Consider the following 26,230-nt stretch of genomic DNA (forward strand, 5'->3'; position numbering starts at 1 on the left):
CGCTTATCACATATCAATTGGTGCATAGCCTATTATTAACCAAATCCGCCTTGAAGCCCAGCATGAGCAAGAAGCCCAACAAGAAAAGTTCATAAACACATCAAGTCGGCCCAGTTAACGAAGGAGGCTCCACTTGACATGAAATGGATTTAAGATCAGCCCAATCACGAATAGCCCAAAGCTCCATAACACCCATCATAAAAGAAAGGGACGCACGATCAGAAAGCATAAACACCCACGTCTGGAAAATTGCCAGTAACAGCTCCATGTAATTCTCTAAACAAAGCTTATAAATAGAGCATGAATAATAATGGAAAGATATGGAATTCCCATCATTGTTCCTCTCTTTAAAATTATCTGTTGTTTCCTCTATATTTCATATATTTCTTTTTTATTTATTCTCTTAAGTGCTCGGGTGTAAGAAACTACACCTACATTTTGGCGCTGTCTGTGGGAATTCGATATAAAAAGTCTGTTTTCTATCACTTTCATGTGATATCGCTTAGGAATGGCTACAGGATCAGACGCCGCACAAGCACAACAGTAGGAAATCATGTAGAAAATGCATGAAGAGATGCAAGTGCAACTCGACGTCCTTCGACAAGCCAACGAAGCTAGTGCAGAACAAATCAACGCATTAAGATAGGCTCATGAAGCCAACATAGTGCAAATCAACACTCTGTGCTAAGAAAATGAAGACTTTGAGACAATGCTCTGCGAAATGATCCACCAATTGACCCTCAGCCCGAGCGTCAAAACGAAGATCCTCCTCTGGCGCTAGGCCACAATAACCCTCCTTTCTAGCAGAGGGTTCCACAACAACAATTCGACGGAATACCAGACGATGTCGAGGATACAAGAAGCCAATCCCGCATCCCAGGGAACTCCGTTATGGGAGGGCCTTGAACTACTAAGGTCCCCCCTTCAAATGATACTGACTCAGGTAAAAAAGAGGCGTGGGTCTCGGTTGCCGAACAACCATCATCAGGGAATGATTTCATCGCTAGGCTCTGAAAGGAAATGGAGCGAATCAAAGGGTTGAAGGGCCAAACACCTGAAGATATTGCAAGAGAATTCACTGCATCAATAGTGAAGACTCCTTTTATGGATGAAATAGAACGGGTTGCGAGACCCAAGAAGTTTACAATGCCGAAGTTCATCAAGTTCAATGGAACTGTAGACCCTCTCCAGCATCTAAACCATTACACTCAGGAAATGACACTAGAGGCACACAATGATCCTTTTATGTACAAGATATTCCTATCCAGCCTGACGGGGGTAGCCTTGGAATGGTTCAAAAATCGCCTATGCAAGTCAATCCCAAACTTTGAATCACTGTGCGTCATGTTTTTTACCCAGTATTGTAGGAACAAAAAGCATAAAAAGACCATTGCCAGTCTCTTCACGATTCAGTAGATGAAGGGGGAAGGCTTGCAAACATTCCTCACTTAATTCAACACGAAGTCCTCCGATATTCCAGATTGCAATCAAGTCATGGCTATAGAAGCATTGAAGATAGCCATGGTGTATGGTTTGCATTTTCATTCCTCTCTGGTGAAGAAAACTTCGACTATCATGTCAGAGTTAAATTTACAGGTGCAAAACTATATTAGACTTGAAGAGAATGAAGTAACCAGACAACAAAGGGCAACCCTAGTCACCATGGAAAGCCGACCGAAGGAACGACCGAGCACCTCAAGGGTCCAACGTGAACCACCGAACATTAAGGGAAGAGCTTCTGAAAAGAAATCTTGAACAGCTGAAAAGATCATGCCTCTCAAAGTGACACTGGCCAGTTTGTACCAAGAGACTAAGAACAGAAACATTTTTCAGATCCCCCAATCAGACAACCAATAGAGCAAAGAAACCAAAGTAAACACTGTACGTTCCATATGATTTTGGCCACTTGATCAATTATTGCAGGAGTCTGAGAAGGCAAGTAGAAGCATTAATAGCCAAAGGTGAATTAGCAAACTATTTGATTAACCCGGGACAACAAAGGTAACCTGAGCAAACCCGGCTAAGTTCAAAGGCTGCGATGGATAACCATCCCGTTCGAGTAATCAATATAATTCATGGTCATCCGGAAGAGGATGAACAACCAGAGAATTCCTACAGGATGCAGCTCAAGCAAGCCCATAAGTTACGGAGGATTGGTGAAATCAATGCTGTTGGCTGCAAACTCAGCCCTACACAGGTTTCCTTCAGTAAAGGAGATCTCAAGAGGGTACAACATCCACATGAAGACCTATTAGTGATTAGTCTTCTAGTGGCTAATTGCCTGGTCAGACGCACACTGATCGACCCTGGCAGTAGTGCCAACATCATAACGAAGTGGACTTTTGATCAACTGAAGTTAGCCGTAGATCAGATTCGCCCCACCGGCAATCCTTTGGTAGGATTCAATGGAAGGAGAGTAGAGCCCTTAAGTGTAATCACACTATCAGTCACTGTGGCTAAAAGATATCTGAAAGAGAACTTGATGATTGCGGATATCTATCTAACCTACAATTTGTTAAAGGGCTGAGGGTGGATCCACCGTATGGATGGAGTCCCATCAACTTTGCATCAAGTTATGAGGTACGTTAGCCCGAACGGGCAGGAAATCATCGATATTGGGGGGATCAAGTGGCGGCAAAAAATTTTTATCACACAACGATCTACCCAGCTAACAGGGGCAAACAATTGCTGAAATAACAATTACCAGACTCCTCTTCTCCTGAGGAGGGCAGGGAGCCAAAAGAGGAGCACCCAACTGAAGAACCCCTAGAGATCGTGCGAATAGTCACAGGGGACAAACGCAAGCTAACTTAGATAGGGACGCTCCAGTCAGCCCAGGAAAAGGAAGGGCTGATAAAAAATTTTAAGGTAGAATGCCGATATCTTAGTTTGAAATCACTGGAACATGCCAGGAATTGACCCACGGGTAGCATAAACGTGGATCCAAGCCATCCACCAGTGAAACAAAAGCAGTGAAGGTTCACCCCTGAAAGGAACAAAATCATTGCGGAAGAAATCGACCGACTTCTGGAGGCAGGGTTCATCAGAGAAGTCCAGTCCCCTCAATGGTTGTCGAACATAGTGGTAGTCCAAAAAAAGAATAACAAATGGAGAGTATGCATCGACTTCACTGAACAAGGCCTGTCCGAAAGATAGCTTCCCACTTCGTAAAATCGATCAGATAGTGGACGGTACGACCGGGTATGAGAAACTAACGTTCCTTGACGCTTATTCAAGTTACAACCAAATTTCGATGGACCATTTGGATGAAGAGAAGACTTCTTTCATTACCGAGTGTGGGACCTACTGTTACAAAGTGATGTTTTTCGGACTAAAGAACGCAGGGGCAACTTATCAACGGCTAACCAACAAAGTGCTTGAAAAGTAGATCGACCGAATGGTTGAGGCTTATATAGATGACATAGTTGTGAAAAGCAAGGATAAGAAAGATCATCAGCAACATCTGCATGATGTATTCGACACTCTCAGAGAAAATAAAATGATGTTAAATCCAACAAAGTGTTCATTCGGGGTGTCCTCGGGCCAGTTCCTCGGCCATCTGGTGAACAAAAGAGGGATAGAGGCAAGCCCCACCTAGTTGACAAAGCTGCTACAAAATAAAGAACCCCGAACCATGAAGGAAGTCCAAACCCTCACCAGGAGAATAGCTGTGAAGACCCTGGATTTTTTAACCCAGTGTGTCCTGTGATGACCCAATACGGATCCGAAATGTAGAAACAAAATATAGAACAATGGTCTCTAGAGATACAAAACTCTTCTAAGACACCAATGTAACCCTCAATGAGGTCACGAAACCCAAAGGAAGAAAATGCGGAAGCAACGTTTCAAAAATGGATAAGAATGAACCTAGGGGAAAAATGGTCATTCTACATTGAAATGGGTGCCACCGTGCACACCACTGGAAAGACAATGAAAAATTAATGAATTTAGACTCAAGAATCACCTGATTCAGAGTCCGGACGACAAAGATATCAAGTTCTGAAGTCGAAGGAAGGGAAACCCTATCCCGGTTCGAACCAAAAACAGACACTACCTTACTAAAACTTGAATATCTTGAGCTACAAGAATAATCTAAATCTGAAATTGGTACCATTGGAAAGCTTACTTCAATGCGGTCAATTTAGACTCAAGAACGGACCAATTCGGAGTTAAAACAAAGAAGATATGATGATTTGAAGTTGGAGGTGCAGTGCTGAACCAAGACACACACACACACCCGTGAACAGTACCTCGAGCGCTCGAACAAGGACTTCGAGAGCTCAAAAATTGCCCTAAGAATTCTGCCCAAAGTTAGAGCGCTCGAACCCCCCCTTTAGAGCGCTCACACTACTGTAGTTGCACCTGAAAATGCCAACTTGAAATGCAATTTTGAGGACTTTCTGGGCCTTTTTGAGAAAAACACAAAGAAGAAACTACCGTCAAAATCATGTTTTCTAGCTAACCATGCCAAAAAAAACCTTTATTTTTCAAGTGAAAACCCCAAAATGCCCTTATGCTCAGTTTAGGCTCAAAACGACAAAAAATGTAAGTTTGCACCAAACCTACATTTGACCCCAATTGCATTTCTAGGCTGAAACGAATATGCATGCAAACATAATAAGTGATTTTAAGCATGCGGGAATGGTCCGCGGCTCCCGAAAATGGTCGAGTCAAAATCCGACCCCCCAACGGCCAAAAAGGCGAAAAATGAATTTGAAATGGGTATTTTGAAAACCAAAATTAGCAAATGATTGGAAATTACCGTTTGGCCCTTGGCCACACTTCATGCATGATTAATGAGATCCTACGGAAGAATCAAAATAGAATTCCCACACCCGATGCAAACATGGTGAAACAATAACTAAACATTTTTCAATATTTTCATAATATTTCATGAAGTCAAAACTACATAGGATACAAATACATGTCATTGGCCTCCGACCTCATCTCATATGTGTCAAATACATTGAAAAGAGTGTACTCATGTATACATTACATGTTTAAATTCAAATATACATATTTTGACATATAAGGCTACAAATGGCTTTTCAAGCCAACCTTTACAAGAAATGAAAATCTTCAAGTCCACCAATCATCCAAGCATGACGAGAATCGCAACCTTGGTTCTTGTACCTGAAATATGCCCCAGTATCGTAGGGGTGAGTAACATAAAGCTACTTGTAGGAAATGAGCATGCATCGACCTACGTTTTACAAGTTTGCATGATTTAATTATTGTGGTTCATTCCACCTAACGTCTATGTCAAATGTGAGACTCAAGGAACATCCTAGCTACCTAAGATCATTTCTAGCATCAATCACCTCATTCATGCAATTTTAGCAACATAGGGTCATGCTTACACAAAGTAACAACGTAGGAGCATGCTTACACAAAGCAACAACATAGGAGCATGCTTACACAAAACAACAACATATAGATTCTCAAGGTAATCAACTTGAAGTCTAAAATGCAACATCAACTAAATATAACAATTTAGCATAATTAGAATATCTAATACCACACATCAAGACATAGGTTCTCTAGGTTATCAACTAGAAATCTAAAAGTGTGAAATCAACTAAATATAGCAATTTAGTATGGATGTACTTAACAACATCAAAATGATTCACAAAAATCATAAAACATAGATGTACTTAACAACATTAGAATGATTCATTAAAATCATAAACATTGATGTACTTAACAACATCAAAATCGCCAATAACCAAAACCACAAGTTACAATATAAACATGATTGTTAACTTGGAATTGAATGCGAAAACAAATAGTGGAAGACTTGGATATCTAAGCTCGGAATTCTGCCGAGACCTCAATGGTTATTCCGGGCACTAACCCGCAGGGAAGACCACCCTAAGTGCACACTATCTCAATGACTTAGAGGACTCACGTCCCCGTACTAGAGCCAAACCCTAGCCATCTTAACTCAACAATGTTCTAAGATTCCAAATTAAACCAAATAAGTTCACAACTTATACATAACTTATATAATGCATGAAAACACCTTCCATGCACAAGTACGTTGAAACCACACAATCCATGCCTTAGAGTTTCAATTCTAAAATGACATACATAATGTCAATTATAAAGTGTGCAATTCACTACACATGGCATCAATATATTCCATAAAGAAAACATGTTCTCATGAATATAAATATAATAACAAAGTTGTCCAATACTCAAAACACAACAAAGTGAATACATAACAAGTTCAAGTCCATGATTTGAATATAGAAACAACTTCTAAAATACCAATAGATCCATGGAGCCATTAGATATAATTTAATTAAACAAAATAATTAAATTCTCTAAATTTCAAATCTATTCCAAATAACCTTAATTTAATCTATGTTAAACAACATAGCATGCTCATTACATATATCAAGTCAAAAGTACAAAATGAGCAAGATACCTTCATATAGAATTTAATTAATTCAATTTTAATTAAATCTCTAGATTTCAAAAGTTATTCAAATGATCCCAAATTAATATATAACAAGCACCAAATCATGGTCATACCATATCTTAAATCTAAAATGGGATACAAGCAAAACATAATTTACTAAAATTTAAATCAAATTAAATCCATTTAATCTCTAGATTTGAAAACTCATCTAAATCATCTCAAATTAACATATGTCAAAGATCAACTCATGGCCATGCCATTTATCAAGTCTAAAATGATTTATATGCAAGATATGATAAATCACAAATTTATCAAATTAGCAAAAGACATGTATACGACTTATATAAGCATCAATAGCATGCAAGATAACAAAAAAATACAACCCTAAAACATCCCCTACCTCACTAGAGAAGTGTCTCTCTAGAATCCAAGGCAAAATCAACACAAAATGGCAAACCCTTCTAAGGTTATGAAGAGGAAGATAAGGGGAACAAAATGTATTCCCAAGTTTAAGCTTGGAAATCAATGGAAGGCTCTCAAAAATCAAGGTCAAAGCTTAAGGCTTTAGGCTCCATCCATGGAGGCTAGGGTTTTCTTTACAAGAGAGGGAGGAAATGAAAAATGATGAAGATGAAATGTGAGTGGAGGGGATAGAGATCCTCCACTCATTATGTGCTCTTACACTACCTCTCACACACACACTAATGTAAGATCAAATTGTGAGCCTACACTTGTCACAAATCTAAGGCTCCATCCTAGGCTAAATCTCAAGCCTACATTTGTCAACCATCCAAGCCAACAAGTGCACCAATCCTAGGCCAACAAGTGGTTAAATCTCCACCCTCCACATATCCTCATCAAAGGCCTCAAAGTATTTCCACACACATGTCAACAAGTGGACCAATGAAAGTGTGACACTTGTCACACTTTTTTAAAATTACAAAAAGGTCCTTTTTGAAAATATATCCCAAATTAAATTGCAAAATGGTCCCTAAGACGAAAAATAATTACTTTACAGTAATTACACAAACCCCTAAAGTTAGGAAAATTACAAAAACGTCTTGTATCTATACCCTTTACAAGAAAAGTAAGCATTTAGCATGCTTTTCTACAAAAGTGAAAATACACATAGTATGGAATTTAAATATCATGGATGCATGTAAAACCGGAATCAAATCCGAACACAAAAAGTGATTTTATGCCAACAAAGTGACAACCGAGAAAAAGACGAAAGGTGAAAGTGTCACAAAAGTGAAAATGTGAAAATGACTCGGTCTTCAAAGGAAGTCGTCAATCCAAGGAAAAGAGTCTCGGAAACTATCCCTGAGCACTCAAGATGACACTAAGTTACAAGAAACCGAACTCAGAAAGGAAAAGATCAACAGAAAAAAAAAATATCCGTGAAAATCTGAGAAAATGAAAGGAAAGAAAATGACCGAGTCATTACAATAGTAGCTCTCAGCCGTTTTATATCCAGATTGTCAGACAAATGCAAACCCTTCTTCGATGCAATCAAGATAAGAAAAGGAGATATTTGGGGGGTAGAACAACAAGAGGCTCTCATAAAACTCAAAGGGTACATGACGAACCCTCCAATTTTATTTGCCCCAGAACCTGAAGAACCACTATATCTCTATCTAGCAGTATCCTAATCGGTGACCAGTTCGGCTCTAGTAAGAGAAGTGGGAAAAAAGCAATACCCGGTCTTCTATTCCAGTAAGACCATGACTGACGCAGAGAGCAGGTACTCGATGACGGAAAAAAAATCATCCTTGCCTTAATTCATGCCAAAAGAAAGCTTCGGCATTACTTCAAGGCTCATCGGATAATAGTCCCCATAATATACCTGATCAGAACAATTTTCAGTAAGCCGAAAATTTCGAGTCAGATTACCAAATGGGCAATTAAGTTAAGCTCATTTGACATTTGGTACAAACCGCGCATTATGAAGAAGGGGCAAGTGGTAGTAGATTTTCTTCTAGACACTGATCCAGGAGAAGAGCAACAAATTGTAGAAAATCCTTACTGGGAGTTATATGTCAATGGTTCCTTAAGCCAGAACGGCGCTGGGGCAAGTTTGGAAATAAGAACTCCCGAGGGGACCAAACTCCAGCAATTAATCCGACTATAGTTCCCAGCCACAAATAATAAAGCAGAATATGAGGCACTGTTAGCAGGGTTCAGACTAGCCAAAGAACTCTAGGTAAAACACCTTCATGTTCATGGTGATTCACAGTTCATCACCAAACAAGTGACAAGAGAGTACATCCCTAGATAAGAAAGGATGTGCGCGTACTGAGAAGAAGTTGAAAAACTAGTAAAGAATTTTGACACGATTGAATTTTGGCAAATTCCAAGAGGAGAAAACCCGATCGCCGACCACCTGGCCTGCGCAGCATCCATAGTGGACGAATCATTAACTAGAGTCATCCCCATTGATGTCTTGGATACACCAAGTATCCTAAGAGGAGTTCAGGTACTAGTCATTCCATGGGAACCAAGTTAGATAGATCCAATACTAGCTTACCTTAAAACAGGAGAGCTCCTCAATCCCAAAGAAGCAGGTGACAGCTTAGGATAAAATATGCCAAATACTCAGTTGTAGAAGGGCAGCTCTTCAGGCGTTCACACTCTGGGCCCTACCTCAAATGTCTGACTCCTACAGAGTCCAGAGAAGTTTTAAAGCAGCTACACGAAGGGGAGTGCGGGAACCACTCTGGAAGTACGTCACTAGCTCACAAAGCTCTGGCTCAAGGTTACTTCTGGCCCTACATGGTAAGGGAAGCCGAAGAGTACTCCCGAAGATACGACAAGTGCCAAAGGTACGCCCCCCTCGTCCATCAACCCCTAGAGGAGATACACACCATGAATAACCCATGGCCATTCGCCTAATGAGGAATGGATGTAGTAGGACCTCTACCAACGGCCGCATCACATAAAAGGTACGTCCTGTTAGCTACTGACTATTTCACTAAATGGGTAGAGGCAGAAGCATATGCGAGTGTAACTAACGTCCAAGTGAGAAAGTTCATCTGGAATAATTTACTATGCAGATTCGGAATACCAAAATCCATCATTATGGATAATGGTTCAAATCTGGATAATCAGTACACTTAGTGTTTCTTCGATAAGTAAGGGATCAATCAAAAGATGTTAACTGTATACCACCCACAAGGCAATGGGCAGGCAGAAATAACTAACAGGACAGTCTTCGCTTACATCAAAAAGAAGCTCGAAGATAAGAAGGGAAAATGGCTGGACGAGTTGCCAAATGTCCTATGGGCATATAGAACTACTCTAAGATGCCCCACTAGTGAAACCCCTTTCTCTCTAACCTATGGAACCGAAGCCGTAATCCCCACTGAAATGGTAGCACCTACCATCCGAAGCTTAGCTTGGGAACAAAGATTGAATAATTAACTTCTAGAACACAATCTAGATCTCTTAGAGGATAAAAGAGAAGCAGTCGCTATTTGGCTAGCTGCCTATCAATAAAAGATAACGAGTAACTACAACAAAAGAGTCAGACATAGAAGTTTTAATCCAGGAGATCTGGTGCTCCTGAAGTCAGAAAAGTATGTCAGCAAATTGGAGCCCAATTGGGAGGGCCCATATCGAATCTCAGATGTGATTAGAAAAGGAGTATACAGACTCCAACACTTGGATGGTACTGAAATGGCCAAACCAAGGAATGCAATGAATTTGAAAAGGTACTTTTAATAAAGTAATCGTACAAAGTTTTCCAGTACGTTATTTTTACGAATGAATAAAGTTACCTTTTGTCTTTTTCGGAAGTCCCACATCAGATAGAAACAAAATTTTTAGTTGTTATTTAAGATAAAATAACATAAAATCTAAACAGTGGAGTGGGCCCCCTGATAGTAGGAGATCCATAATGGGACCCATTATCAGTGGTCTCCACTTCACACCTTTTTGTCTTATTATAGAAGGATAAAGCTTCTTCACCCATGACTATCAATGTCCCACATCGCTTAGAAGATACACTTCTATACCTTTCTTATAAGATTACCCAATTTACTTACATATCAGTGCGTGGGACCCATTGGCAATGGAAACCCATTTATGACATCGAAATGCCCCATTGTCCGAGGTCTCCACACATTCCCCATATCTTTTTTCAAAAAAAAAAAAAAATGTTTCCTTGTTCTTAGAACTCAGGGTCCCACATTGACCAAAAAAGGGAAGTTACCTTTATTATTAAAGTACAACCCAGTTAGTATATAATCAACAGGCGAAGGCCCTGAGTTATGTGAACCATGAACAAATGGAGCCCATCGTCGTGGATCCAAAACTCAGAGCCTTCCCCGTTTTCTTTTGAAGTCAAACCCTTTCAAGTGAATAGTTCATTTTCAAGTCAATCAATGTCCCACATTGACAAAAAAATAATTATTTTCTCTATAGTTAAAACTGCACCACCAGGCCACAAGGTCAGCAGGTTAACCCTATTAATAATAGAGGCCCACTATAAACCATTATTAAGGGAGAGACCCGTTTTGACCGCAAGAACCAAAAAAAAAAAAAAAAAAAAAGTCGAACGGCCACAAGAGCCTATCTCAAAAACAGGCGAAGGCCCCAAGAGCCGAATGCCCAATCGGATTTAATCAAAAAAGTGATTAAGTCCAAAAAGCCGAACGGCCATAAGAGCCGATCGCAAAAAACAAGCGAAGGCCCCAAGAGCTGAACGCCCAATCGGATTTAATAAAAAAAGCGATTAAGTCCAAAAAGACAAACGACCACAAGAGCCGATCGCAAAAAACAGGCAAAGGCCCCAAGAACCGATCGCAAAAAATAGGTGAAGGCCCCAAGAGCTGAATGCCCAATCGGATTTAATAAAAAAAGTAATTAAGTCCAAAAAGCCGAACGACCACAAGAGTCGATTGCAAAAAACAGGCGAAGGCCCTAAGAGCCGAATGCCTAATCGGATTTAATAATAATAAAAAAAGTGATTAAGTCCAAAAAGCCGAACGGCCACAAGAGCCGATCGAAAAAAAAAAAAAAAGGAAAAAAAAAGAGAAAAAAGGTGAAGGCCCCAAGAGCTGAACGCCCAATCAGATTTAATAAAAAAAGTGATTAAGTCCAAAAAGCCGAATGGCCATAAGAGTCGATCGCAAAAAACAGGCGAAGGCCCTAAGAACAGAACGCCTAATCGGATTTAATCAAAAAAGTGATTAAGTCCAAAAAGCTGAACAACCACAATAGCCAATCGTAAAAAACAGGCGAAGGCCCCAAGAGCCGAACGCCTAATTGGATTTAATAAAAAAAAGTGATTAAGTCGAAAAAACCGAACGGCCACAAGAGCCGATCGCCAAAAAAAAAAAAAAAGAAAAAAAAACACAAACAGGCGAAGGCCCCAAGAGCTAAACGCCCAATTGGATTTAATCAAAAAATTGATTAAGTCCAAAAAGCCGAATGGCCGCAAGAGCCGATCGCAAAAAATAAGCAAATACCCTAAGAATAGATTATAGGCGGGAACTAAAACAAAAGCGATCTCAAGGGTTGCAAAAGAAATTTTCATATATATATAAAACAAAATTTACAAAGGAGGCAGGATATACCCTACACTTCCAGAAAACAAAAAGGATAAAAAAAAAAAAAAAACAAAAACAAAAAAAACACACGCACACACATATGAATAATAAGGTATTCATGTGTAGGATCATTCCCGGGTTTAGTCCCACCCTCTACATTGAACCTCTGTGTAAAAGCATTAACCAACTCCACCCTAGCTAGAGTAGAAAAAGGGGCACCAGGCACCAAAGGAGGTAACCCTTAGGAGCTTGAAGGATATTGGGGAGGAGACAAAACTTCAGTAGCCACCTCGCCCTTCAGCAGAGTAGCAAATTCAATCTCCCTAGGACCAGCAGAGGGTTCAGTATATTCCCCGGTGACCAAGAGCCTTTGCTTAACATCATGTTCATCGGCATCACCATAATCCCTCTCCTTGGAGGGAAGCTGCCCTTGAGCAAAGCCAAGCCTAAAACCCTTGGCAAAACAAAGGTTGGTAATCTGGGAAAAGCGGTTAAACATTTCCAAACCTCCATCTTTGCAGGTTTGGATCAATGAATTTGCCTTCCTAAGTTGAAGGTCAAGATCGGTTGTTTTATTTTCAATCTCCCTGGCCCTCTTGTCAAAGTATTCAATCGACTTGAGTTGCTGGGCCTTTTTCTTCTTCTCTTTGGCAAGAGAACCCTCCAAAAGATCTACCCTCTTTTGTAGAGCAGCAAACTGGTTCGCTTGAAGAGAGTTAGCTGACAACTTCTTCATAAAAGCAAACATCAAGAAAGAGGTCTGTAAATGAATAACAAAGGGTTGTCAAGAAACCAGAACAGATAAGCAATATGAAAAAGGAGGGAGGAATCAGAAGAAGTTACCTCCATTATAGACTTGGGAGCAAGAGAAAGTAGATCATCAACACTCATCTGATGTTGCAAAATCTCATCCCTGGGCGGCCACATCCCTTTAGCCAAACCCATTAGTGTCTCTGGGTCTTTAGCCCTAGAATCACCAATGGTGATAGGAGAGCCATCAGCTTTCAGTATTTTGGGGAACCATTTTTCAGCAAACCTCGCAAAGTCACCCCCGGTTACATCAGTAGCTCCAGGGATTAGGGAACTCTTACCCCTGAAAGCCCCAGCAATAAACTTGGGGCGCTTTGAAGGAGAATCATCCTTCACGGAAGAACGCTTGAGCCCTAGCACAGACTGAACCCCCTTCTATTTTTGAGAAGAGGAGAACTTGCCCGCCTCAACAAGTATGTTCTTCCTCTCCTGCAGCAATTTATCAGTTGCCTCCCTCTCTTTCCTAATGGTACGGGGTTTTGGAGGAGGAAGTTCCATCGTTGATTGAGAAAGAGAAAGAGGGGCAGGCGATACAAGGCTAGCCTCAGAATTAGAAATGTCAAGGTCAATGGGCTCCTCGGGATTTTGAATAATCACGGGAGAATCCCTTGAGATTGTCTCAAGAAGAGAAGAGGAGAGAAGAACCTTAGTAGAAGGAACGTCGCTCCAGACTCTTTCCTGCAAATAAATAAGACGGCTATCTGCAAATTTTGAGGAGAAAAAGTCAGTTTTGTGACCCAAGAAGTCATAAATATAACAAAAATGCTTTACGACGCAGACAAAGCAAAAAGACTCGCCCGAATCATCAAATGCAGGAATGGACGGGGCATGAAAACTTGATCGAATAAACAGATCCCGAGTGGACGGAGAACACCACGCCCCTCCAACTTTAACAATTTTATCTTTCCACTCTTTATCAGAAGTGTTAAGATGAGAGAAAAGGGCCCTACCCGGTTTAAAATGAAGGCGGAACCTACCCTCTCCACCTTTTGTTCTATCAAGAGTATAGTAAAATAGAAGATCAGCATGATTCAAGGTCAAACCTCGAACCCTATTTAAAGTAAGAAGGTAAGAGAGGATACGAAAAAAATTAGGGTTAACCTGAAGCAGAGCCAAATTCAACATTGATTGAACCCAAAGGTAAAAAAGGGTTAAGGGGAAATCGAAAAGCAGGAAAGTGCAAAGCCGAGAAGAGCATCTCGCCCTCTTCCAAACCCTCGCCAGTACTAAAATTTAAATCATGATCATATTCTTTAAGGGTAACATTGGATGGAACATCGTTTTTCTTCCTCAATTGAGCGATTGAAAAAGACTTCCTTTCCACAATATCCAGAGGAAGAATTATGGGACCCTCGGCATAACCACTCGAACTTACCGCCGTAGTCCCCGATTTAGAATCAGACATATGGATACTATGAGTTCGTTCACTACTTTCTTGATTCATAATGTTAGAAAGAGGGAATGGAAAAAAGACTAACCTCGACAAACGAAAGGAGATGATGCAGTAGTAGTCAGATTCTCACTCAAACTTAGAAACAGGATCACAAACACAAACACCCAAGTGACAAGAATATAATATATAGCCAAAATGAAACAAAGAACGAAGAGGCGAGCACGAAGCCCCAAAAATCGAAAGCACAAATGGTAATGATAGGAAGTAACAGTCGCAGAAACTTCTCCACTTCTTAAAAGCAGTTATAAATTCCTTATATGAATTCAATTCATAAAAGGAATTAGGGGCAAAGTATGGAGGGAAATTTTCCCACCAATTATAACACACCACGTATTAGTTGGTGCATAGCCCATTATTAACCAAATCTACCTTGAAGCCCAGCATGAGCAAGAAGCCCAATAAGAAAAGTCCACAAACATATCAAGTCGGCCCAGTTAATGAAGGAGGCTCCACTTGACATGAAATGGATCCAAGATCAGCCCAATCACGAATAGCCCAAAGCTCCATAACACCCGCCATAAAAGAAAGGGACGCACGATCAAAAAGCATAAACACTCACGTCTGGAAAATTGCCAGTAACGGCTCCATGTAATTCTTTGAACAAAGCTTATAAATAGAGCATGAATGAGAATGGAAAGTTATGGAATTCCCATCATTGTTCCTCTCTTCAAAATTATCCGTTGTCTCCTCTATATTTTGTGTATTTCTTTTTGATTTATTTTCTTAAGTGCTTAGGTGTAAGAAAATGCACCTACAAGTGCACATCTAATAGTATTGTTTGAGGCAACAGTTTGGGTTCAGGACAATATATGTCTGGAGATTAGATACAACGATCAGAAGAAATTAAAATTTCAAGAGTCCAATAAACATATCAAGGCCTATTAACCATTGTTCTGTGTTATCACCTTTATTCTTTGTTTTAGAATGTGCCTTGAATAGGCCATTAGAAATTAATTTGGTATCAAGTATGTGTTGGCTGTAGTTTCAACCAACTAAATAATTTCTAAGTGAAGAGAGGAGAGAAACAAATATTGTATTGTATTGAACTCTTTGTTGTGTTGATATCTAAACAACAAATACCTTACCCTATATATACTATTCTCCCATAGACCTTTGAACTTTTCAAGACAATGCTCAACCACACATATGATGCATGCACACACTTGATACATGTACACTCTTGATACATGTATCCACTTGATACATGTACAATAATAGATGCATGAATGAACATATACATGAATGAACATGGCATTAATTATTTTTAACACACCCCCCTTAATGCCATGTTGTGACACCCAACAATTCTCTAAAGTATTCAAACTTATTTTTTGGAAGTGCTTTGGTAAAAATGTCCGCAACTTGATCTTCAGTCTTATAATACTTGAGTTGAATCTCTTCATTCTCCACGGCTTCTCTAATGAAGTGATGCTTGATTGCAATGTGTCATGTGCGACTATGGAAAATAGGATTCTTTGTCATAGCAATTGTGGATTTGTTGTCACATAAAATTGGAGTAGCTTCTCTTTGCTTCTCACCAAAATCTTCAAAAATTCTCCTTAGCCATATTGCTTGTGACGCTGTCATTGATGCTGAAATATACTCAGCCTCGGCAAAAGATTGCGTAACTGTTTCTTGCTTTTTAGATGCCCATGAAAATACACCCGAACCAAGAGAGAATGCATAACCGGAAGTACTTCTCATATCATCAACAAATCCGGCCCAATCACTATCACAAAAACCAAACAGCTTTGCATCAACATTTTTCTCATACAAGATGCCAAAATCAAGTGTACCTTGTATATATCTCAATACCCTTTTTGCAGCCCCAACATGAATTTGACTTGGATTGTGCATAAACCCAGATAATAAGCTTGTAGCATACATGATGTCGGGTCTTGAAGATGTTAAATATAATAGACTTCCAACCAAACTTCTATAGAGAGATACATCTGCTTCTTTACTTCCATCTTCTTTTATTAATTTTTCATTCACAACCAAGGGAGTGCAAACGGATTTGCAATTCAACATTTTGAATTTTTCAAGAAGAGTTTTTGCATACTTCTTTTGACAAATAAAAACTCCTCCTTCTTTTTGATAAATTTCAATGCCCAAGAAGTAATGCAACAAACCCAAATCACTCATTTCATATTTTTTCATCATCTCTTTTTTAAAATCATCAATCATTTTTTCATCACTTCCGGTAAATACCAAATCATCAACATAAAGAGAAATAATAAGAATCCCAGTTTTACCTTGTGTCTTGTAGTACAAGGTTGGCTCACTTTTGCTCCTTTGAAAGCCTTTTGTGATGAAGTAAAAATCAATCTCACTATACCATGCCCGGGGTGCTTGTTTTAGGCCATACAAAGCCTTCTTTAATTTGTAAACTTTCTCTTCTTCTCCTTTTGCAACAAAGCCTTGAGGTTGTTCTGCATAGACATCCTCTTTCAAAACACCATTCAAGAAGGCTGATTTTACATCAAGTTGATACTAGGACCAACCATTTTGAGCCGTCAAGGCAATGAGTGCTCTAATTGTGTCAAGACGAGCCACGGGTGAAAAAGTTTCTTGAAAATCAATTTCGGGTTGTTGTGAATACCCTTTTGCTACAGGTCTTGCTTTGTTCTTTTGAATGGAGCCATCCAGATTGAATTTTGTTTTAAAAATTCATTTCACACGAATCACATCTTTGTCTTCCGGCTTCTCTACTAACTCTCAAGTCTTGTTTTTCTCAATCACATAAATTTCATCTTCCATAGCTTTCTTCCATGCCTCTTGTTTAATTGCTTCTTCAAAGTTCTTCGGTTCAACAACACAAAAATTGTAACTTGCATACACATTACTAAAACTTTTCATTCTTCTTGGAGTTGAACTTGGAGATGAGGAATTTGAGTTTAATGGAGAAGTTGGGATTGATTGTAAGCTAGATACGGGAGACATTTCTTGTGGAACTTCAAAAAAAACTTCATTTTCATTTTCTTGATTTCTTGATTCTTCATTGAAAATGGGGATTTGATCTTGAACTTTCTTCTCTTTCCAATCCCAAGCAGCCTTCTCATTAAAGAGAACATCTCTACAAATAATCAATTTATTCTTCTTCAAATTAAAGAGTCTATAACCCTCAAAGATGCATTTTTCACTAGCTTCATCAAGTTTATGCCTCACTTCTCTTGGAACATAAGCAAAACAAATACACCCAAAAACTTTCAAGTGTTTCAATGATGGCTTCCTTCCACTCCATGCTTCAAATGGAGTTTTATTCTCCACCGCTTTTGTTGGACTCCTATTCATTAAGTAAGCAGCCGTATACACGGCTTCACCCCAAAATGATTTAGGTAGCCCCTTCTCATGAAGCATTGATTTTCCCATCTCAATGATTGTTTTATTTTTCCTTTCTGCCACTCTATTTTGTTGTGGAGTGTACCCAACTGTTAATTGCCTCTCCAAGCCAATATCTTCACAAAACTTTTCAAACTCATTTGAGTTGTATTCTCCACCTCTATCACTTCTTAACACTTTGATAAGATGCCCACTTTGCCTTTCAACAAGCTTTTGAATTTTTTTGAAAATAGAGAATACATCTGATTTTTGTCTCATGAAATAAATCCATATCATTCTTGAAAAATCATCAACGAAAATAATAAAATACTTGTTACCCACTTGAGTTGGTGTTTTCATCGGTCCACACACATCGGTATGAACAAGCTCCAATGGTGCTTTAGCCCTCCATGCCTTCTCTTTCGGAAATGACTCTCGGTGATGCTTACCAAGAGCACAACCTTCACAAACTTCTTTAACTTCTTGTATTGTTGGCAGCCCATACACCATGCTATTTTGTTGTAAATTCTTTAAGCTTTGGAAATTCAAATGGCCAAGTCTTCTATGCCAAAGCCATGACTCATCAACAACATCCATCTTCAAGGCCATATTTTTTGAACATGAAAAAGTGAGAGGAAAGCTTTTATTTTTGCCCATCTTGATTTTTGCCATAATATGATTTTGTCCTCCCTTGTCATAAATTTTGCAAGAGTCCTCATCAAAATGAATGGAGTACCCATGCTCTACAAGCTGTCCAACACTTAACAAATTTTATTCCAAATCCGGAACAAGTAACACCTCCCGAATATGCTTTCTTCCTTTTTTTTTGTCTCTATGGCAATAGTACCTTTTCCCTTTGCTTGGACCAAGGCACCGTTTCCCATCCTCACTTGAGAATTGGATGAAGAATCAATCTCCAAGAATATGTTTTTATCTCCGGTCATGTGGTTACTACACCCACTATCAAGAAACCACACATTATCCTTTTGTTCCGATGTCGAGTGACAAGTATAAAACATGCTCGCTTCACCTTCTTGCTCTTCGGAAAAATTCGCTTGCTGATTTGTTTTCAACCGGCAATCTTTTTGAACATGTCCAAATTTCTTGCAATTGAAACATTGAGGTTTTCCCCGAAACCAACAATCTTTGTCAACATGGCTACTTCTCTTGCAAATTCCACAATTTTGTTGAATGGACTCTATATTTTCACTTCTCTTCAAATTATTTCTTCCTCTTCCTCTTGAATTTCTTCCTCTTCCTCTTTCGTGTCTTCCACCTCTAGAAGATTCACCTTTGGATTGATCAAAACTTGATGGGTATTTTTCTTGATTTTTGGAACTAACATTGAGCTTGGATTGAAAAGCACTTTCAATTGTCTTTTCGGAGCGCCTACTCAACCTTTGCTCAAATGCTTTTATGGAACCCATCAATTCTTCAACACTCAAGTTTTCAAGCTCTTTAGTCTCTTCAATAATAGCAACAATAGAGTCATATTTTTCCAGCAAACTAATCAGAATTTTTTCAACAATTCTTTGATTAGAAATATCTTCCCCATAAGTCTTCATTTGATTTACTACCTCCATAAGTTTAGAAAAATAATCTTTCAACAATTCCATTTCTTTCATCTTCATATTTTCAAAATCTCTTCTCAAAGATTGGAGTTTTACAGTTCTTACCTTCGTGCTGCCTCTATACTCCTCGAGAATATCCCATGCCTCCTTTGCTTTAGAAGCATTGATAATTCTGGGAAAGATTGTATCAGCAACTCCTTGTTGAATCAAGCCTAAAGCTTTTGCATCTTTCTTCTTATGATCTTTTAATTGTTGTCTTTGGGCATTCGTCAAAGTTGTTGTATCCTCCGGTTCATCATACTCATCTTCAACATAATCCCATAAATCATATGATAGAAAAATGGTCTTCATCTTCACATACCAAAAATTATAATTTTCCCCATCAAAAATGGGAAGTGCTAATTGATGGGCACCTTAATTTTGATTGCTTGTAGTCGCCATCACGATGGATCTTCTTCGGGTTTTGTTTTCCCGTCAATAAGCTTCACACCCAGTTTGCTCTTGATCGAAATCAATCTCTGATACCACTTATGTTGGCTATAGTTTCAACCAACTAAATAATTTCTAAGTGAAAAAAGGAGAGAAACAAATATTGTATTATATTGAACTCTTTGTTGTGTTGATATCTAAACAACAAATACCTTACCTTATATATACTATTCTCCCATAGACCTTTGAACTTTTCAAGACAATTCTCAACCACACATATGATGCATGCACACACTTGATACATGTACACTCTTGATACATGTACAATAATAGATGCATGAATGAACATATACATGAATGAACATGGCATTAATTATTTTTAACATATGCACCCCAAAAAGCATGGCTTAGAGCAGACAGAGCTAATAAGAAGTTCTTAGAAGATCAGAACTTTACTTAACAAAAAAAAAAAAAAAAAAAAAAAATGAAGATCAGTACTTCAACAGAATCAAATTGTATTCCATTACCAAACTCACGGTAATTTATTTACATCGCGTAGCATGTATAAGATAGAGCTACAGATGAATGTAAAAATGTTGCATGTGTAACATAGAGCTACAGATGAATGTAAAAGTGTTGCATGTATAAGACTGAGCTACAGATGAATGTAAAAATGTTTAGTTTCATCACTGCGACAAATTGAGAACGTTGAATCTGCAGTTCCGTTTCCATAATCAACAGTCACCTTATATTCACCTAAGAATCCGGAGAAGCTATACGAACCATATTCATCTGTATGACCTTCCAGAATCCCAGTTTGCCATTCTTTCAAAAGCTTGTCAACCACATCACCAGCAGGGAGATTACGGAATTCATTGTCAGTAAGGCACATCCGGAAACAACCATCTGCACGCATGGCAGTCCATAGCATTATCCCATTTACAGAGGGATGTGAGAAGCTCTCTCTCAGTACTTCTTCTAGATGAACAGCCTGTAAGAGAAGGAAATAAAAAGATAAGTTTGAACTTTGGAAATGTGGCCTTTTAGACATAATTCTATAGATAATTTTGAACCTTTTTGGTATAAGAAAATAAAATATCAAAGCCACCAAATTCAATTTATCCACAACTGGGAGCACAAGTGATATTATACTTGCTCACCTGCACTTCCATAGATACTGTGTTGTTGACATCGATCTCTGTAAGCCAAATCGGACGCCTTAGCGTGGCCAGCTTGTCTAGACCAGCTCTCAATAGCGGAAGGTTAGGCTCTGTGAAGTGACCCTCTAGGCCGATTCCACCCATTGACACTCCATCTCGTTCGAGTTCTCTCATCCGCGAAATGTAGCCGTCCACACTGGATCTACTGTCACTACAAGTCTCCACAACATTAAACTCGTTCAGAAACAGCGTTGCCAATGGATCTGATTGGTGTGCTGTCTCGAAGAAATGCAAGGAGGCATTAGGACCAAGCTTTTGCTCAAAGAAATTAAAATGAATATTTTCATTGCTAACATCCCAGTGTATGAATTCTTCTCTATATTTGCTCATTAAACTTTCAATTCGGGAGTCGACAGCTGATTGCAGTTCATAACTTGTGAGGTTAGCAAGCCATGTTGGAATATACTGAGGGTCCTCCCAGAAGATATTGTGTCCTCTGGCAATAATTTTGTTTGCACGGAGAAATTCCAACATCTGGTCTGCTAAAGTGTAGTTGATCTGTCCCTGTTTAGGTTCTGTAGTGTACCACTTGAGTTCATTCTCGAAAACTGCTGCATTGAATCTCTCAACAAACCAGTTCTGAAACAATTCAAGGATTTTATTGTTTTAGCTTTCAATGTAAATATGATCACGGGGCACATAAAAATGGCTCTAAAAATATTGGAATGGATGAGCTACATGACAGTAACATAATTAGTTTTTTATTTTTTATTTTTTATTTTTATTTTTAAAGTATTAACTAGTCAAGAACTGCTTTACCAGTCAGAATCTCTTTCCCTTTGTTGAATTATAATGTTTTGATTCTGAATCTTCCTAAATGTTTAATCTAAAAAATATATGTATCTATATACATTGCAGTTACCTGATAAGGCTTATTGCCAATGATAGTCCCGGCTATGGCAGATCCAAATGGGAAGTCTTTAGACACTTGCTCTACTCTAACTGTTGCTCCTTTCAACCTATCTCCAAGTTCATCAGACACATGGATTGTCACGGCACGCTTCCTTTCCTGGAAAACAAGAAAATTTTGGAATTGCTTGATTTTATTCATAAATGCAGTCCCTTTTTTTAATTAGAAAAGACAAGAAAATTAGAATCTCATAAGATTTTTAAAAACTGAGCAGGATGTTTTTCATATTCCTGTAGACTTAAATATTCCTTTCATTGGCTAACTTCTTTATGGCAATCAACTGCTGCTCAGTAAATGGCTGCAGAGAAGCATAAAAATACGAATGTTTGTAGCATTTACAGTGTTTATTATGTAATCCTGATTCATTCTCCACTGCTGCTCAGTAAATGGCTGCAGAGAAGCCCCTGCAATTTCTATACCAATGTCTGTGTCATTTGAATTCTGCAACGGAAATAAAGAAGAGATGAAATATAGAATTTTAGTATCTGTTGCCAAACCTCTAATTCTTCTTTGATTCTACACATGTACCAAGCCAACGTTGGTAAACATATTTACCTGAAATTTTAGGAAGGATAAATTTGATGATGAATCTAATACAAATCCACCCTTGAGGAATGACCAGCAACCATCCCTGGCCACAACGTTCCCTATACAGTCTAGTGTCGTACTCTCAGTCGTCAGGCTGGCTCTTACAAGAGCTGAATCGGTACTATTTATCTTGACCCAACCTGTTAAAGTCCAAAGTTGACACACAGTTAGTAACTTGTGATGCCTCCTGATAGCTATGGGCTTAAGCAGATGCATTCTGATAATATCGAAGATTGGTGTATGTAAACTGTCACTACAAGAATAACATTGTGTAGGTATGTGCACCTTAGTTGCTTTCGCAGTGTAACAGGCCAATGTCACACCGGATTCAAATACAGTGTTACGTAAATCCTAAAATTAATCATGTATCATTATACAATTATATTACTGGTGGCATCAATGGCAATGCGAATTAAACCATGTTTAAGCCACATTGAATCACCCTTGACTAATTCTATCAATGTTATGGTAGGAATTTGGAAAAATGAACTCAACTGGAAAAACAGTAAATGGTGCCTTGGGTGAGATGTTGCAATGGAATTCCTGTTCCATTGTTTCCAATCTTTGATGTGAAATCTGGAACATGATCTTTGAGGATCCCTCCATCATAAAGAGGCTTTTCCGGGTATGCTTTACACTGTTTACCAATAAAAATCATGAAGTTAAATTGCTAGAACATAAATATGAGTTGAATTGCTTGATTTTCAAATTGCTATAACAAAAATATAAGTTGAATTGCTTGATTTTCCAATCTATATATATATATATATATATATATATGAGATGAAACTCTGCTAATAATATATATAAGTTAAAAATGCATCCTTTTCACCTCTGTGTAAGCAGTAGAATCGTACAGTGGCCCCTCTGCAGTTTGAGAACACAAAAATTGAAACACATTAACATAATTTCATAATATTTAACCTCTGTTGTATTTGAGAGAGAGAGAGAGAACCATAAGGTGAAGCCATGGGAGAACCATATGGTGAAGCCATGGGAGAACCATATGGTGAAGCCATGGAAGGGCCATATGGTGAAGCCATGGAAGGGCCAATAAGGAGAACAAGAACCAAGAGGCAAAAAAATTGAGGGCCTGACATACTCTTTTCTAAAGCCTAGAATGCTGCAAAAATGCAAAGAAATAAACATTATGTTCTGTGAATGAAATGAGAAATTTTTTACAACGGTCATGAGCTATCCACATTTACCCAAATGAAAAGTCAAATGATTCAGTTGACTTTGAATAAATAAAACAAATTTTACACATTGAGGAATCACAACAAATATTATAAGATTACTAATATTACAAATGTGTACAATGAATAAATAATAAAATATATAATTTTTTTAAAATAAAAACAAACGAATATATAATGGAAATAGTGTAAAGAAAGTTTTGGTTTGGTTTGGTTTGATATGGAGAGTCACCTCGGCAAGCACACTATTCTAAAGCCTTTGTTGTCCTCCCTACGTGCAGGTAGGGACGGATCACACAGACACCAAGCTCTAAGCCAAATATTCTCGTCTTGGCACTCATAAAATATGTAAATAGGTGAAAATAAAAAGTGAAGAAACAAAACTAAAGTCAAATATAAAATCCTTTAAGAAAACTCACAGCTTATATAGCCAAAGCCTAAGGCTTGTAACCGCCAAAATAAATTGAAACACATAAATAACCCAAATAAATAGGCCCAATAAAATCAAAATAAATAGGAAACTAACATAAAAATAAATAAGCTCAATATAAAACTTATGCAATAAAGATGTTCTAAAAACTTGTCAAATTCCAATGTTCATTTTCCTGACTTCATTGAATGACCTCCTCCCTCAACTTCTAGAGCATTAATTTCCATCCAATCATATTTCATTTCGATGGTAATAAATTAACTCTTTTAATTGAAAAAGAACATAAAGAGCACAATTAGACATAAAATTAATGATCATTTCATATTGTTGCTTAACAAGTTATCAAGTAATAATTTATGCATGCGCATGGTTAAGCTTCTCAACTCTAAATACATTATGCCCACGATTGAGTCTGTGTACATATAGTTTGTAATAGAAGAATGACAAGTAGTTCAATAGTCGGACATTTCCGACTTTTTTTATGAGTGAAAAATGACGCCATCATGATCATGAAACTCTGTATCACAAAGCTTTATACTATCATTCATTGATCCATGTGATGCTTATATAATTTATCAAGGTGGTGTACTCGTGCAGTATTTTGCAGCAAAAAATAAAATCGAATTACATTAATATAGATGGTTTCAAGCCATTTCAAATAAAGAGAGAAGTAATTGTTCTTTATTGGAAAAGACGAGAAAATTAGAATCGCATAACATTTTTAAAAAGAGGATAGGGTGTTTTAAAGACTTAAATATTCCTTTCATTGGCTGCCATCTTTATGGAAATCAACGGAAGCATAAAAATATGAATGTTTGTAGCATTTACAGCATTTATTCTCCAATGCCGCTCAGTAAATGGCTGCAAAGGAGCCCCCGCAATTGCTAAATCGATGTCTGTTGTCTGAATTCTGCAATGGAAATAAAGAAAATATCAAACTAAAGCTTGGCCTTATGAGCTACCTGACAGAAGCATAATTATTTTTTTATGTATTAGTTGTGGAATGCTTTACCAGTCAGCCTAAACAGGGACAGATCAACTACACTTTAGCAGGCCAGATGTTGGAATTTGTTCGAGCAGACAAAAATATTGCCAGAGGACACAATATCTTCTGTGAGGACCCTCGGTTTATGCCAGCATGGTTCGTAACCTTACAAGTCTTGAGCTACAATTAGCTGTCAACTCCCATATAGAAAGTTCAATGGGCAAATATAGAGAAGAATTCATACACTGGGATGTTAGCAACGAAAATCTTCATTTTGATTTCTAGGAGCAAAAGCTTGGTCCCAATGCCTTCTTGCATTTCTTTGGACAGCACACCAATCAGATCCATCGGCAACGCTGTTTATGAACGAATTTAATGTTGTTGAGACATGTTGTAGTGACACTAAAACCAGTGTGGACACCTACATTTCACAGATGAGAGAACTCAAACGGGGTGGAGTCTGAATGGATGGAACCATCCTAGAGGGTCACTTCAGAGTGCCTAACTGTCCTCTACTGAGAGCTGGTTTAGACAAGTTGGCCACCCTAAGGCTTCCGATTTGGCTTAATAGATCGATATCAACAACACAGTATCTAAGGAAGTTCAGGTGAGCCTTAATGCCAAATTGCTTTTCTTCTAGACAGCACAGCAATCATATCCATTGGCAACGCTGCTTATGAAAACAAAAAATGTTGTGGAGACTTGTATTGACATCAACTCCACCGAGTTCATTGGCTGCCTTCCTTACTGCATTCAACAGAAGCATAAAAATATGAATGAGCATTTACAGTGTTTATTCTGTATTCATGATTCATTCTCCATCGTTGCTCGGTAAATGGTTTCAAAGAAGCCCCTGCAATTGCTATATCATTGTCTCTGTTATCTGAATTCTGCAACAGAAAGAAACTTAAGATCAAACTTAAGTTTGGCCTTTTAGAATATTAGTATAACTTGTAGTCAACCCTCTAATTCTCCTTTGAACCTCCACATGAAAACATATTTACCTGAAAGTATAGTATGGATATATTTGATGATGAAGCTAATACAACCAGTAACCACACTTTGGCCCTCGCCACAACATTCCCTATACATTATTCTGTGGTATTCTCTGTCATCAGGCTGGCTCTTACAAGAGCTTAATCGGCACCATTTATCTTGACCCAACCTGTTAAAGTCGAAAGATTACACATAAATAACTACTTACGCCTCCTGATAGATATAGACTTAATCATGAGAATGCAGGTTCAAGTCTACCCCTCTTTGCAGCCCACATTGGTGGTAGGAGCAGTGGGTAATGGCCTAATATTTATATGTCCACACCACCACCAGGAAGCTATCTAGACT

At 38.4% G+C, this 26,230-nt stretch overlaps 2 protein-coding genes and 1 pseudogene across 2 annotated transcripts; 2 read left to right on the plus strand and 1 right to left on the minus strand.

The window, feature by feature from the left end:
- Positions 1-2,038: 2,038 nt before the first annotated feature.
- LOC132301744 (uncharacterized) lies at positions 2,039-2,527 on the plus strand. Its single transcript, XM_059798974.1, has one exon. The coding sequence runs from the start codon at positions 2,039-2,041 to the stop codon at positions 2,525-2,527; it is 489 nt and encodes a 162-aa protein (XP_059654957.1).
- Positions 2,528-20,212: 17,685 nt separating this feature from the next.
- On the minus strand, positions 20,213-23,318 carry LOC132301745 (endo-1,4-beta-xylanase 5-like). Its single transcript, XM_059798975.1, has 8 exons — positions 23,231-23,318; positions 23,108-23,142; positions 22,771-22,912; positions 22,243-22,415; positions 22,027-22,128; positions 21,640-21,786; positions 20,718-21,356; positions 20,213-20,548 (listed from the first exon to the last, which is right to left on the minus strand). The coding sequence occupies exons 1-8, from the start codon at positions 23,316-23,318 to the stop codon at positions 20,213-20,215; spliced, it is 1,662 nt and encodes a 553-aa protein (XP_059654958.1).
- A 1,440-nt stretch (positions 23,319-24,758) lies between these two features.
- Positions 24,759-25,497, plus strand: LOC132301746 (endo-1,4-beta-xylanase 1-like; annotated as a pseudogene).
- The last annotated feature ends 733 nt before the right edge of the window (positions 25,498-26,230 follow it).

This window comes from Cornus florida, unplaced genomic scaffold (assembly GCF_030987335.1).
Source record: "Cornus florida cultivar Cherokee Brave unplaced genomic scaffold, ASM3098733v1 CherokeeBrave_3.0.0_Hap2_Chr03, whole genome shotgun sequence".
Lineage (NCBI taxonomy): Eukaryota > Viridiplantae > Streptophyta > Magnoliopsida > Cornales > Cornaceae > Cornus > Cornus florida.